Source organism: Saccopteryx leptura, chromosome 8, assembly GCF_036850995.1.
Source record: "Saccopteryx leptura isolate mSacLep1 chromosome 8, mSacLep1_pri_phased_curated, whole genome shotgun sequence".
Lineage (NCBI taxonomy): Eukaryota > Metazoa > Chordata > Mammalia > Chiroptera > Emballonuridae > Saccopteryx > Saccopteryx leptura.
Window position 1 is genome coordinate 37,022,163 of NC_089510.1, and position 16,546 is coordinate 37,038,708.

The window sequence follows — 16,546 nt, forward strand, 5'->3', positions numbered from 1 at the left end:
TCTTTAATTGGTCTATAGACCAATAAAATATCTAACTTTTCTACTGTGATGTATCAAAATCATCTTGGCCTATGTATGTGTGAAATATGCATATGTGTAGAGGCGGATTAAGGTCGGTTGAGGCCCTGGGCACAGAAGGAAATATTGGGCTCTTTACATTAGTAAAAAAGTGTAAAGTTGGGGTTTTGCAGGGCCCTTTAGAAATCAGTGCCCAGGGCGCCCGCCCGGTGTGCCCACCTCTGCATATGTAGGTATAAATGATAGAGATGCCAGTATTTCAATAACAACAACAACAAAAATCTTCCTTTCAGTCAGCTCACATTGACCTGTCCTAGCAGGGGACTTGGAAGAGCCAGGGTGCAGCCAAGGGGCCCAATGCCATCCTCAGTCCGGCCAGCATGCCTTCCAGCCCTGGGAACTGTCCCATGGCCTCTGGATGGCCTTAGCAATCTGGAACAGATTCTATTCCAAGAGTTCGAGAGACTCAGTGAGAGGGGAAAAAGAACCTGTTAACTTTATCCCTGACAGTTACAACCCAGGAGCAGGAGTCTCTGGTGCCTGTGGTGGTGATCGGTCCAGCAGGTGATCAGACTGGGCTAGGCCCAGCAGATAATGCAAAAGAGTGAAGCAGCCTAGATAAGTACTCTTATAATCCCGTGTCATCATGTGTAGCGTTTAGAACAGCAAGTGATGGCCTTATTTCGGGAACGCAGCCCGGAGTGGCGGGGACTGAGGTACTGTGAGGAGCATCCCTTCACTTGACCTGACTGTCACAGATTGGGGTGCAGACTTTGTGCTGTGGCATTCTCTGATTTTACGTTTTGTGTGAAACTCCCCTCACTTTTGAACGTTGGTGTGTCTATATACATATTCACACAAACATGCACAGATCACTGTGGGAGACAAATTCTCCCTGGGGATGCTTGGACCCTCAGGTTGTGGACAGGAGAGGGTGGCGCCAGGCAGGGAGAGGAGAGGGGTGTAACCCAGCACCGTGGCTGCGCTCTCGTGTTCTCTCCTTCTGGAGCTCAGCCTGATCTCCAAAGCGGGGTACAGAGGCTTCCGGGCCGTGGCACAAACACCTATAAATTACCTAGGGACAGGCGGCTCAGGAAGACTACATTTGTTTTAGATTCCTCACTTAGTTTGTCAAAGAGCACACAGGTCCCGGGCCATGAGGGAGCTTACATGTTGGCAGTGGAACGGTTTTTGAAAGCTGTGTGAGTTTCTAAGATAAACTCTATGTCATAATACAGGAAATGTGGGCCCAGGAAGTGGAACTAATGATACCACGTATAATCGTAAACACCAACTACTTCTTTCTGGTAAGGGGAAAGATAACAGGCTGCCAGTCATCACCACTGCACTTTAAAATGGCAGTGCTGAAATATAACAGCTAAGCAGTAGACCAGCAATGCGGCGAGCCGGGGAACTGGTCTGCTCCGGAATCGGAAGGATAAGCACTACCAAAGGCGTCACCTTGCGCCCTCCGATCCCTGAAACGTCCCAGATGCTCAGCACAGACGACAACTATGAAACTGGAGAAGGCACTCCTGCTCAGCAGTCGTTCCACATTTCTCACCCACGAACGGGGAGGCCTAAAGGACACCTTTCAGTACACGGTGGAAACTGGGAGTTTGACGCGTCCCTTTCCTCTCGCTGTGAAGCCCGTGTGGAAAAGCGACCGCACCTAATTTGAGCCCAGCTGTTTCTATATTGATGGTGGAATCAAAGGACTCAGGGGCACAGGACTATGTCCCCAGGGAGGGGGGCGGGTGCAGCAGCCAGGTGGTGCGAGGCGACACTTGTAGGGTCCTCGTGTGCGTTATCCCTTTAATACCACACCAGAGGGAAACACCAGAGGGAGGAACCCGCACCACCCTGTTATGATAGAGTTTTTTGTGTGTTTTTTTTGAAGGTTTGTTCCAGTTACCAATTTAACTAGAGAATAACAAGGTTACACAGGAAATGAGGGAAGAAAGAAAAGAGGGGGAAATTAGAAGCTACATTCTTTTCACTTTCCTTTAATTTACCTGACTAATTCCTCTCAGTTTCCTTCCTCTGCCTGGTCCCGAAGGGTAATCATTTCCCACCCTTGGTCCCTTTCCCAGTGTCTGTTTCTGAATGAGCTTGCCCACTGCAGGCTTTCAGGTACAGCTTCCTGGCAGATGACTCCCATCTCTCACTCCGGTTCTGTCCTGTATTCCAGGACGGGGTTGGCCTGGCTGGCGCCCAGCCTACCACCTGAGCACGTGAACCAGTGCAGCTCAACTGCGCATCATCAGTGGGGATGTGTTAGGCCGGAGTCACTTCAGTCCCTTTCAGAATTCCAGTGAGATTAGGAACTAAATAACATCTGCCTAAACCACGAGATCAGAAACCTGACCAAAAGGGGCACTTTGGGATCAGCAACATGTCCTTAAAACAGAGGTCCCCAAACTACGGACCAGGGGCCGCATGTGGCCCCCTGAGGCCATTTATCCGGCCCCCGCCACACTTCCGGAAGGGGCACCTCTTTCACTGGTGGTTAGTGAGAGGAGCATAGTTCCCATTGAAATACTGGTCAGTGTTTGTTGATTTAAATTTACTTGTTCTTTATTTTAAATATTGTATTTGTTCCCATTTTGTTTTTTTACTTTAAAATAAGATATGTGCAGTGTGCATAGGGATTTGTTCATAGTTTTTTTTTTTATAGTCTGGCCCTCCAATGATCTGAGGGACAGTGAACTGGCCCCCTGTGTCAAAAGTTTGGGGATCCCTTCCTTAAAAGAATAGGGGCCGCTGAATAGCTTCTAAGGGCCATGCACTTCTCTGGTGTCCTGGAATTTCGGATCCCAACTAAGTGCGGTCACTGCAGGGGAGATCCCATTCAATATCCCTATTCCTAGCCTATTTCCTTACTGGCCGCAGGCCCTGGGACGACCAGATGTACCCCTCCTTCTGCACGACCCGGCATCTTTACCTACTCTGTATCAGCTCCCCTCTGATTCCTGGCTGGCTGCCCCTGGACTGAAGCCCCCTGCAGACTTGGTCTTTACCATATTGGACCCATCCAAAGAAATGGAAGCTTGGCCCATTTTACTCTATTCTATTTTAGTTTTTAGTCAGGTTCCCCCACCATCTCCATTACAAGATGTCCCAGACCAAATCCTGACTGCCAGTATTTGTGGCTACTTGAGTGTATTCATGTGTATGTTTTGAACATGCTCAAACTCAACCATGTCTAAATCAAGCAGGGGCTCTCTCTAGACCCTGAATCTCATTCCTTCTCCATGAGCATTAACTGAGTCTCCACCTCTTTCTTCTACTCCTGCAGCCATGGCTAGGTTAGAGCAAGTTGGCCCCAGGCACTGAGGATGGCTCCATGGCCTTGCCTCAGGCACTCAAATAGCTCAGTTGTCGAGCAGCGGAGCAATGGCCCCAGATGGGCAGAGCATCGCCTGGTAGGAGACTTGTCAGGTAGATCCCTGTCAGGACACATGTGGGAGTCTGTCTCTCTGCCTCCCCACTTCTCACTTAAGAAAAAAAAATTATCACCATTTAAATGTGAAATAAAATATCCAGATATAAACATAAGTATAAGCTAACATTTAATGACTAACAAAGTCCAGAAAGCATGAGAGAAATGGGGTCACATGCTGGGGAAATAAGGCAGTGAAATAAAAAAAAAAATCTTTTTAATAAACCCTGGCTGTGAGTTTTAGTCCCTGTGTATTATGTAAAATCCTTATTGAAATTTATGGTTGTGGAAAACTGGCCAGTTTTAGCATGGTTGGCTCAGGGACATTTCCTGTTATCAACAGGAAGCTGCCATACAATTAAATGGATCAATGATGCAGTGAACTGAATTAGTTGTTTTTTTTATAGTCAAGTAATTGAACTAGTTGTGCATTCTACATTTTTTCAGTCATACAAGCATGATCTTTGACTCTATCGTGTAGGAAGACACTTGGGCGGCTCTAGCCTATTGATTTGAGCAGCACTAAAAGGAACCGGGTTTAGTTAGGAAGGCAGTAAAGCGACATCAATAAAATTGTGCAGGGGACGCACATTTGACACACCGAATAGCTTTATGGAGACTTAATGATTTTTTAGAATAATTTGCAAATCTGATGTAATTCAATTAGAACTATAATAATCTACCTTAAAATATGGAGAAACACTCTGTTATGTATTCACTGCATTTCATTCTGGTCTATGGAACATCATACTTGTTATCAGTGGTGTGCTGATAAACCACTGTTTTGTTTTGTTTTTGCTTTTTTTTTTTTTTTTTCATTTTTCTGAAGCTGGAAACAGGGAGAGACAGTCAGACAGACTCCCGCATGCACCCGACCGGGATCCACCCGGCACGCCCACCATGGGGTGAAGCTCTGCCCACCAGGGGGCGATGCTCTGCCCATCCTGGGCGTCGCCATGTTGCGACCAGAGCCACTCTAGCCCCTGAGGCAGAGGCCACAGAGCCATCCCCAGCGCCAGGGCCATGTTTGCTCCAATGGAGCCTTGGCTGCAGGAGGGGAAGAGAGAGACAGAGAGGAAAGCGCGGTGGAGGGGTGGAGAAGCAAATGGGCGCTTCTCCTGTGTGCCCTGGCCGGGAATCGAACCCGGGTCCTCTGCACGCTAGGCCGACGCTCTACCGCTGAGCCAACCAGCCAGGGCCTGTTTTTGCTTTTTAAAACCCTTATTTTTAGTGTTCTCCTATTTTTGTGGTGTATATATTCTCATTACAGTCTGGTTTGAAACAGCCAACATTTTAAGAACTGTTCTCAAAGTTCCTGAATATCTGACAATCAGCAGTTAGGAGCTGGTACACCGTTGCAATTTATTCCGAACAGCGAGGAGAGCCTGCTAAAGATTTAAAATCATGGGATTTGGGGACTAGAAGCATTCAGACTTTCTAACTCTTCCCCTACCTTTGCAGAAGAAAAAAACTTGACACTGAGGATAAGTGATGTCCAAAAGTCATGCAGAAAGTTACTAGCAGATTTGGGAGGAATCACGGTGTCTGGACTCCCTAGGGACACTGTTTTATGCAAAAGCCTTTCTACAGGGAGTAGAGAAAAAATAGACATTGGACATGAATGGAAATATGGCTGTATAATATTGCTTTGGGGTGTGAATTGGACAGAATGGTGACAGGTGCTGTGAACACCAAGTTCCTGAAGAACTGCTACAAATTGCTTTGAGAAGCATAAAGAAATTGCAGTTCGTAGTCTTGGTTTGTAAGCAAGCCGGTCACTTAACCTTTCGGGAAACTTTTTTAACAATTTCTTATTTTTGGTGTCAGCTTCTATTATTAGTATATCTCAAACTCTAGTGTGGATTAAATAACCTAGGCAGTGGTCCCCAACCTTTTTTGGGCCACAGACCAGTTTAATGTCAGAAAATATTTTCACAGACCGGCCTTTAGGGTGGGACGGATAAATGTATCACGTGACCGAGACAAGCGTCAAGAGTGAGTCTTAGACGGATGTAACAGAGGGAATCTGGTCATTTTTAAAAATAAAATATCTTTCAGACTTAAATATAAATAAAACGGAAATAATGTAAGTTATTTATTCTTTCTCTGCGGACAGGTACCAAATGGCCCACGGACCGATACCGGTTCGCGGCCCGGGGGTTGGGGACCACTGACCTAGGGTACTTACTAGAAATTGCCCCAGGTGGGGCTGTTAAGGCAGCCTGTAGGCCACACTAAGTAACACTGGTTTAGATTCTCTTTGAAGAACTTTGTAGATCTAAGATGCTACATCTGTTTACTTGTAGCTGGGGAAACTTTCTAGTGGGTAAGTCCCTAAAGTAGTTCTTAGATGAGCTGGACCAATTACTAGAGGAGCTTTTGAAAATTTCTGACCCCCACTTCCCCAGTTCTACCCAGAACCTGTTTAGTAAGAACTGAGGGGGAAGATGGCTGGGAAATTGGGTATTTTTTTCAGTTTCCTGTTTGATTTTGATGCCCACTCCAAGTTAGGAACTTCAGAGCTTGCTAGCCTAGAGAATGCTTTGCAGGGCAGGAAAGGGGAAACTAGCTGTAAACTCCCAACCCTTAGAGAAGGGGCTATGGAGCTTTCAGCCTATCTATCCAATAGCTTCTCAAGCAGGGACTGGGAACGGAGCAGGTGGGGGGCTGTAGGGTACAATCTGATGTCAACTAGGAGTGTCCTTGTAGCTCTCAGCGGTGAAAGAACAACATAGAGAGGGGCCTAAGGAGGCACTGAAATAAGGCGCTGATGGTAAGTCAGCGAATCATAGATTTGAACTTTGTGAGTCTGTATTAAAAGCACACAATTATGGAAATCTAATGCTTGAGATGTGTAATTTAGGACAAATTAAAATGAGCATGGTTCTTGCTCTCCTCTCTCCTGTATTTCTTTTTAAAGGCTTGTCAAAAAAAAAGTGCCACAAATCTAATAAATTCAAGTTGGTTTTTCCCCTTTAAAATGTTATTAGTCCTTTTTAAATAGAAAATTTTAGGATCTATGACTTCTTAGTCACATTAACTTTTTAAAAACGTACAGCTATGACAATGCTACCTGACCACAAAATGGGCAGTACATTCTAACTATATTTAATTGCATTGTTATAATAAAGACTGTTTCAAAGAAAAAAAATTTTTTTTGAGCTGGCATAGGGGAGTTTTAAGAAGAAAAGTATTTGGCCATGTAATCCTAGGTTCTCTACAAAGTTTCTCACCACTTCAAAGTCTACTGACATTCAAACGGCATGGCAGACCTGTTAGCCATCCAGGCAGGAGCGTTATGATTCAGTGTGGCACATGTCTCTTATCTTCCTACGTAGGTCTGATGGTTCTAATACAAACTGGAAAATAATCTCAGATTTGTATACTGATTTTCACATGCTCATCTACCTCAATCGGCATTCTCAGTGAGTCCTGTTCTTAAAAGGGTCTGTGATTACATATTTGTAATAATGATGATGATGATGATGATGATGATGGAACTACATTTGCTGCTTTCAGAGTCACAGTGTAGATGGGAAGACATGAAGAAAATGAAACTTTTTAAACATTTCTCAAATCTGCTGGCTACAGAAACATTTGCTTTTGTGTAAAAGTCATGAAAAAAAGCTGACATAGATAAACTAGAGGGCTATAGAAAAAAACTTCCTTAGAGTCAAAATATTGTTCCTACTTGGTTTTATAAGCAATGAATCAATGATTATAAAATCGTAAGTTTAAGATGTATTAAATGGCTATTTAACTTTATTTTGAAGGTAATTATTTCAACAAGTTGATTATTTGATTTTCAGGAGGCGAACATCTATATAGAGTATATAATTTTTAAGAACCATAATTTTTAAGCTTTACATTTTGAAATTTCAGACTTATAGAAAATTATTTAAAAATGTACAGTGAATTTTTATATATCCTTCCTCCAGATTCCCAAAATGTTAACAATTCACATGTCCTTTATCATTCTCCTTTTCTCTATATACAAGTATAAATATACACACACACACACACACACACACACTTCCAGAATCATTTGAGAATTGACACGATTCTACTTTATCTCCAAATACTTTCGTGTATTGATAAAAGGATATTTTCTTACATAACCACAGTACAGGAACCAAATAATTAACAGACAATACTGTTAAATTTATTAATTTACAAATTTATTAATTTAATGTTTGTATTATCTACAAACATTATTGAAATTTGACCTGTTGTTCCAAAATGTCCTTTCCTAGCTCAGGACATCTAATAATCTCTTTAGTCTCTTGAGTTTCTGTCTTCGTGTGTGTGTGTGTGTGTGTGTGTGTGTGTGTGTGTGTGTGACAGAGACAGAAAAAGAGACAGAAAGAGGGACAGACAGCCAGGAAGGGAGAGAGATGAGAAGCATCAATTCTTCGTTGCGACCTTAGTTGCTCATTGATTGCTTTCTCATATGTGCCTTGACTGGGGGGCTACAGCACACCGAGTGACCCCTTACTCAAGCCAGCGGCCTTGGGCCCAAGCTAGCAACCTTCAGCTCAAGCTAGCAACCTTGGGCTCAAGCTAGCGACCTTGGGCTCAAGCTGGTGAGATTTGTTCAAACCAGATGAGCCCGCGCTCAAGCTGGCGACCTCGGGGTCTCAAACCTGGGTCCTCCGCACCCAGTCCGATGCTCTATCCACTGCACCACCACCTGGTCAGGTGAGTTTCTCTTTTTTTTTTCTCATGACATCATTTTTGAAGAATACAGGCCATTCCTATAAGATCCCTCCACTCGATTCAGCTGATGCTTCCCTGTGATTCTGGTTATGCTTTTTCAGCAGGAACCACATGTGTCCACTGTTCAGGAGATACTCTGTTCCACCGCTAGTGATGTTAACTTTTGATCACTAAGTTAAAGTGGTGTGTGCCAGGTCTTTTTTTTTTTTTTTTTTTTTGTATTCTTCTGAAGCTGGAAACGGGGAGAGACAGTCAGACAGACTCCCGCATGCGCCCGACTGGGATCCACCCGGCACGCCCACCAGGGGCGACGCTCTGCCCCTCCGGGGGGGCTGCTCTGCCGAGACCAGAGCCACTCTAGCACCTGGGGCAGAGGCCAAGGAGACATCCCCAGCGCCCGGGCCATCTTTGCTCCAATGGAGCCTTGGCTGCGGGAGGGGAAGAGAGACAGAGAAGAAGGGGGGGGGAGGGGGTGGAGAAGCAAATGGGCGCTTCTCCTATGTGCCCTGGCCAGGAATCGAACCCGGGTCCCCCGCATGCCAGGCCGATGCTCTACCGCTGAGCCAACCGGCCAGGGCCGGTCAATCTGTGTTCTTTAGCCATTTTCCCATCATTCTTTGAGCACTTTCTTTCTTTCTTTCAGAGCAAGATATTTCAGGCTCATGTTGTCCTTTCTCTGCTCAGGAATCCGTACTTTTTTCCAAGAAGCCTTTATATATATATTAGAAAATGTAGAAACCAAGATCTGAATACTAGGTACTCTCAGTTAGTGGGCTGCCAGCTTCTAGGCCTTTAGCGGACAGAACCAGTAAATATATGTGTATATGTGTACATGTATTTCTACTTATTTCTATTAAGCTATATGTATGAAAAAACCATGAGTTCATACTGATGTTTCCAATTCTAATTCAATAGCACAGGAAAAAGACGTCTTTTATAATTACCACCTTGAAACTGTGGCAAACTTATCGTCCTTAAGTTTGCCATGGTGTAGAATAGGGGCAGTGAGATTTTCTGAAACTGCATGCCAGTCATCCACCCATTCATTTGCTACCTCACTCTATGGCTACAAATAGGGATTTTTCCCTATCCTCAGTAGATCAAATCAGTAGAGGGGAGAAAAGATAATCCGAATGCAGTACAGTAAGTTCTCCATCAGAGATAGTCAGTGTTCTATGGGAACAGAGAGGGGGTCACCCAGACCAAGCTGAGGAAACTGGGTTATTTCAGAGAGGGAAGTAAAAACGGGCTGCTCACACGACTCACCGGAGGAGTGTTTAGACTACTGCGTGTTTGCATGGAATGAGGAGGGCACTTTGCTTCTGAGCAAAAACACGTTATGGAAAGCTCTGATTTACTCAGAAGGGTTCTCTACATTGATTGGATTCATCAAAAAACTGCTCAGCCATAACACCTATGCAAATACACTCCCGGGGAATCAATGTTAGCTGTGGGAACAAAGTTAGCTTTCATCGGCTAGGTCTCTCCTAGTAGTCATAAAGGGAAAAGGTCTGGACTTTTTCAAACTGCGCATAACCAGATGGTGGGATTCCCCCTCTTCTTTATAAATTAAATAAGCCAGCTATTGCCATTGTATTGACAGCAACCCTCTTGAATTACAGTGGCTTACTGAGATTTTTCTTTCAGCTAAACTCAGAGTTTGAAGAAAAGAAAAAGATATTTTGTGTTGTTAAGAGTATATGTCTAAAAAGTAAAGGCTAAGAAAAAAAACTGAGTTAGAAAACAGGGTAAAAAATAAAAGGGATTTTATTAATTTTGTTCAATACATAGTATTCTTATCAAAATTCACCAGCAACGCTTTTTTAGAAAAAGAAATGTGGGCTAGTTTATGGTTTGTGCCCCTCTACCAGTTTCCCTAGTTGTAAATCTGCTCATTCTAATTTGCTTATTTTATGATTCAGAAATACCAGGCTACAAAGTTGGTCAGTAATATGTATAAGTAACCATCACCAGAGTTACGAAGTTGATCTGCACGTGACCTGCTTTCTCTCCTTTACCTACAAGATAATTCCTTAGTATTACCAATAACAGAAAAAAAGTAGAACTGAGACACGTATATACTTTTCTGTCACTATAGGAGCAGAGTTAGCATGACTTGAAATATTTATTAAGTGGCCTTAAATCATAGAAGATATAAAATCATTTTTTAAAATTTATTGATTTTTAGAGAGAGGAAGGTGGGGGGGGAGAAACATCAATCTGCTGTTTCACTTATTTATGTATTCATCGATTCATTCCTATATGCGCCCTGAACGGGGACTGAATCTGTAACCTTGGCATATGAGGTGGCACTCTATACCGAGCTACCTGGCCAGGGCAACATAAAATCACTTTAGTCATGAAATACTCATGATAAATAATAAACCTCAAATATTAATAAGGACGTGTAAGTTTTTTCTTACACATTTTAAAAAATATATAATTTCAGAGAACCATACAGCTGATGCAACGGCAGTCTGTGTTCTCGGGAACTCTCCAGCCATTGTTAGCGGCCCCTGAGTGCAGAAGCTCTTGTTATCGCTGCAGAGGTAGACCAAGCTGAGGCAGCCAGGCTGGAGGGCCAGGGGTCCTGTCGTACAAGCAGGGTACATACAACGGCTTCCACATGAAACAGAAGAAAATGAGTCACCGGCTGGGTGACTCATTTAAAATATGTAATGATTAGTGAAATCTTCCTTGAAAGTGAGAATTTTTAATTACTTTATTAAGTATTATATTCATTTTAAAGGCTTTTTAAAAAGGACTTTATTTATCAAGTTTAGAGAGAGGGAGAGAGGAAGGGAGGGAAAGAGAGAGGGAGAGAGAGAGAGAGATGGGGCCGGGGGAGTGGGATGCATTAACATAATATTGATAGTTGCTTCTCGTACGTGCACTGACCAGGCAAGCCCAGGGTTTCGAACCTGCGACCTCAGCATTCCAGGTCAATGCTTTACCCACTGTGCCACCACAGATCAGACATCTTAAGGGCTTCAACCATCCATAATCACCATGAATAATATGTGTGTGTATATAAAAATACCCATTGAACATGCTTGAGAGGTATAATTGTGCTTTGAAAAATGCAACATGAAATATTTGATATAAAAAAGCAACTATTCAGAGGGACAAAGAACGAACGAACAAAGAAAACACCAGTGTTTTAATTAGAACCCACTGCAGATTCTGGGATGATAGTTGCATGCATGTCCCTAGTCATGTTAGACTTCTCCTTCAGTTTTGCTTGCAGTAACGTGTGCTCTATAACACCGGTTCTAATGTCCATCTGAACGGTTTCCTGCTTCAGCTTTGTTAAGCTCTGTTTAATCTTCACCAGAGGAGCTGCAGAGTGCAAAAAACATGGAATAAAAATGTTCATTTGGAGTAGCATCGTATTACCGAGTTGTCTAACATTTTCTTCGCTTTGTCTTAAGCCAAAAATAGGTTTAAAAACGCAGTTAACAACGTACTGACATTCACATCATTCTGCTGTGGCATTCCTCGGGTGGGAAATGGCCCAGCATTGGAGGTACTGAGGCTGCACTTCCTGCCTATTCTAGGGAAAGAGCGCTGAAGAGGTGCTTTCGGGAGGTCTGCAATATTTTTTTATGGGCTGGTACACTTGTCTGAAGGGAAAGGGAATACAGTGGGAGAAAAAGAAAAGAAAAATTATCTTTTAAGTATAGATAATGGGCTCATTCAATCATTCTGCAAATCCCTGTGCATCCCCTTTTGAAAGATGGCTCAGCATATGCCATTAGAAAACCCTTCTAGAGCACAGGGGGCGTCAGGCAATCACCACTGGGCCATGTCGGAATAACTAGCTCATGATCGAGGGTGATTACTGAAGAATGATTAATTCTCTATTTGACCTCTGCTGCTGTTTGACCTCTGTTTGCGCTGCTGGGGAAGAGGAAAAACAACAGAGGTGAGCAGATCACTGCTTTTGTGTCACTTGGGCATCCACTTAGTGCTCTTCTGTACATAAAATGAGATAATGAAGCTCATTTGATAAAAACAGAAAAAAGTATTTTTTAAATTGACACAACAAAGTACATAAATATTTCCCTCTATATTTGAATTTAAAAACACCCTGAAAATGGCTCTTCTCAGCTGACTTATAAGGAAAACAGTATACTATCAGACACGATTTCGGCACCATGTACCTCTCCTCAACAAATTCACTTGAAAAAGCAGACTCTTTATTTATTAACACCATTTTGTTAAATAGACTTCTTGCAGAGATCTTCTTGTCTTGCTCATTTTCCCCTTAAAATGAATGTGTACTTACCACCATCAGTCATACTGCTACCTCTTTCTTCTATTTCTTGCTTTACCTTTTCTAGTTCTTCGGTAAGCTTTCATTGGAAAAAGAAAAGTTTTCATGAGCACTAAATTTCAATAAACTTAAAAAGTTTTTTGAATGAGGCATTAAGAAAATTAATTTAGAAATAATGCATACATAAAGAAATACAGAAATATTAGGAGTATTCTGGACATAATTTGATAATCAGATAAAGTATGCGACCGTACAACGCTTTTATCTTCTGAGGAGCGCTCCTGAGGTTCAACTCCCCCAGATCCCTTCCGCACTAATTCTCTCAGGGGCGAGAGGACAGAGTGAGAACTAAGGTGTGTTAGGTAACGGGCACTCCAACCCGGCAGTGATTTCATAGCATCTACCACGCCAGTCTCTAATAATGTTATTCATTAAAATAATATAAACATCTTTAAAAGATTTTGTATTTCTAAAGGTTTACTAGATACCTTTCTTAATGTTATAGAGAATATGCTACCTTTATCTCTATAGCACACTAAAAATAATGTTTAGACCATATGGCTATGTATATAAAAATATTCTAACTGCTCTATCCAAACCATGAACTCCAAGAGGCACACTGTGCTGCCATATTGGTTCTAAGTACTCCAAATAATACTCAAAGTTATATAACTACTGCTAACAAAATTCCAGGCTGCCATTAATATAGGTAGAAAATGCCATCTTTAAAAAATTAAAAATTGATATGATCTAGAACTAAGCCATAATCATTATAACTTAGCTTTATTTTTTATCATACTGGTGAGTAAAAATTTCCTGGGGAATAAAGTACTTATCTAAGTAAAGCAAATTAATTTTTTCTAGCACCCGAAATGTTACAACTGAGGATAATACCTACTCCAAAACAACTAATGGTTCCCTGGACTCCCTTCAAGTGTTAATTCACTCACCTACATACATGAGCGCTTTATTTCTATATAATGTTCTATTTGCCTAGAAGCACCACAGCATTAAGGTCTAAGTATTTTTAAAGTTGTATTTTTCATGTTAAAATAACTATTTGCTCCTCAGATAATTTATATTACAGAAGCTTAATTGTATTGTATAGAAAAGTTTGTGACAATTATACTAGATAGTAATCAAAGATAATCTTGGATTTTGGTCCCACATTGACTACTGATCTTATTAAAGGTTTTCTGTTTTGTTTTGTTTTATTTTTCTCTCAGATCTTTAGTGAAAAATATGAATATATATTAGGTCTTATTTTTCTTTCAAGACAATAAAAGTAAATACACTGATATATGTAAATACTCCAAAGGTTCTCAGAAGGAAAGGGTTCCAACACACCCCAAAATATGGACAGAGGAATACTCAGCATCACACACAAGTTATCAATAATCACTAAAAGCAGATCTTTTATCTAGCAGACTAACATTAAAATTTGTTAGCTATTTAAGCCAGTGCTTTACCTGCTCTTCTATATATCCATTAAAATTATTATGTTTAAGAAAATTAAGGAAGGTTATGAATTTGCTAATATTATCAGCAGGTTTTATGTTCAATTTAACAGAACTTCGGGCATTTGATGGAAACAGGTATAATTACACATACATAGTTGATTTAATGATAAGAAAATTAGGGATTTTCTCCTACAGAAAAGGACTCAGCCACAGGAAACAGCCCCTGAGGCGAGCCCAGAGTGGCAGTAAGGAAGCAGGGGGCTCTGCACAGCCAGCGTGCCTCAGCTGAGAGCCGGGAGAGGCCCGCAGGAGCACAGCGCACCTCAGACAGCACCCTGGTCTTCTCCGCCACTCTGCTCTTTCCTTGTTGGTACTGCTCCCTTGCCTGAGGGAGAAAACATTTTATTTAATAACAAATTCACCACAGAAGAAGAGTACTTAAATAGGACCTCTTTGTGTCTGCAATTTCTGCATATCATCTTATGACAATCTCTGCCCTTATTTGTGAACACATTTGTGAAAGTGACATTTAACTCTAGCTATTTCATGTCCCTAACAGGCCCCATGTATTTAACTAAAGCACTATAAGATGATGAACTGCTTTCACCTTCATATACTGACTGTGTAACTCGCATGGGCATGGTTCACAATAAAAACTGTCCTCAGCCATTATTATACAGTTTAGGAGACTGGCTCGTGGTCGATCTTTGTATGCTATGCAGAGAAAACCAGTTTAAAAAAATTAATCATAATAAAGCATCAGGATCAGCAATTAATAAGGATTAACAAACAGTATGACAGTATGGAATCTGTTCTTGGAAACTAATCTAATAATCAATTATTTAATAGCAAAGTTTGAGAGCTACATGGTGGCTTTTATCAGACTTTTACAGCATTTTAAAAGTAAAAATATACATGAATATATATATATATATATATGAGAAAATAAATAACAATAACAAAGTAAAAATTACTTTTTCTTTTCTTTTTTTTTTTTGTATTTTTCTGAAATGAGAAGCTGAGAGGCAGAGAGCCTCCAGCATGAGCCCAGCTGGGATCCACCTGGCATGCCCACCAGAGGGCGATGCTCTGCCTGCCCATCTGGGTCATTGCTTTGTTGCAACTGGTGCCATTCTAGTGCCTGAGGAGGAGGCGTTGGAGCCATACTCAGGGCCCAGGCCAACTTTGCTACAGTGGAGCCTTGGCTGCGGGAGGGGAAGAGAGAGACAGAGAGAAAGGAGAGGGGGGCAAGGGAGGAGAAGCAGATGGGTGTTTCTCCTGTATGCCCTGGCCGGGAATCGAACTTGCAACATCCACACACTGGGCCAATACTACCACTGAGCAAACTGGCCAGGGCCAAAAATTACTTTCTGTTTAGTCTTTAAGAACTTCTGAAAGTACAGAAATATCTAAAGTTTATTTTCATTATTTTCTCCTTCTAACCTTGTCTGCTGAAAGAAAAAAAATATGCCTTCAATTGACATTTGCTTGTTCTTCCTGGTCTTCTTTGACATCATTAAAGAGGGGCATAATCTCAAGAAGAGCCTTTAGATCAGATCCCTGCTGCTGAGGCAAGAATTGCTGCTTTCAAAGACTGAAGGTTTTATCTTTTGGCGGAAATTCTAAAACTTTGAAAGGATTAAAAAATTCTCATCTAATTAACTCCACTGCTTGTCTTTGAGTGAGTCGTGCTTTCATATTCCTTATTACACGGTTGTAAACATGGCAAAGATGTCATTTACCTCTGACACATGTGAATGCATACTATTCTTCTCCCTCTTACTCATATGGTAAATTCATAGCAGATAGAAACAAAACTAGGTGTCCTGACACCCTGTTCCTGTTCTAAGCTTGTTCCCAAACAACATATTCCTTCATTTATTTAAAGTGAATGAAGAAATGCATTTAAAGATTTCTAGGAGATGATTTCTAACACATGTCAAATGGTAATGTCAAGTTTTATTGTCTGATTTAACTTTCTAAAGTGAGCAGAGAATCAATATATAGTAGTCCTCACTTAATGTCCATCAACAGGTTCTTGGTAACTGACTTTAACTAATTTTACCATAAGCTAACTGATAGAAACAATAGTTAAATTTCTGTGGCATATTTCTGTATATCAATTAGCCTTCAGTAAAAACTTGGTTTTGTGTATACGTCCCTTTGCTTAAAACTGCAGTTTCCAAGAAGCTGTCAACAATGTTAAGTATAGACATACTATGTTGCTATTTGTGAAACATATGTCACAATTCTCCTACGAAAAGTGCTATGTCCAGTTTAGGGATTAGGGTCACTGATAGGCACAAATCCCTGGCTATCACTTCAGTTACCTCACTCAGCTGGGCTTGGGCGGCACGATACTCTTGAACCAAGTGCTCAAGCTGATTGTTGATGTACTTTTCTCGGCTGCTGATCTTTTCCAGACTCCTACTGGTTTCATTATGCAGTTTGTCCAAAAATCCCTAGAAATTCCATGGGATTTTAGTAAATAAAAGCTTCACAAAAATGTTTTTTAAAAACAGTTTAAAATAAGTTAAATCTCCCCAAATCCATCCCACAAATTCTCAATCACTTGAGAAAAAGAAGACAGCTTAAAATTTTAAATAGCAAAAGAAGTCTGCAATGAGAAACAGT

At 41.5% G+C, this 16,546-nt stretch overlaps 1 protein-coding gene across 1 annotated transcript in view; it reads right to left on the minus strand.

Annotated features, from left to right (window-relative positions):
* Positions 1–11,319: 11,319 nt before the first annotated feature.
* IFT57 (intraflagellar transport 57) overlaps positions 11,320–16,546 on the minus strand; it is an 84,858-nt gene continuing 79,631 nt past the window's right edge. Inside the window, exons 8-11 of the mRNA XM_066347396.1 lie at positions 16,243–16,374; positions 14,235–14,297; positions 12,465–12,531; positions 11,320–11,515 (exon numbers count right to left, since the gene is read on the minus strand). Coding sequence (XP_066203493.1) covers positions 11,337–11,515; positions 12,465–12,531; positions 14,235–14,297; positions 16,243–16,374 — 441 coding nt within the window. The 3' untranslated portion in view covers positions 11,320–11,336. The remainder of the gene's footprint in view (positions 11,516–12,464; positions 12,532–14,234; positions 14,298–16,242; positions 16,375–16,546) is intronic.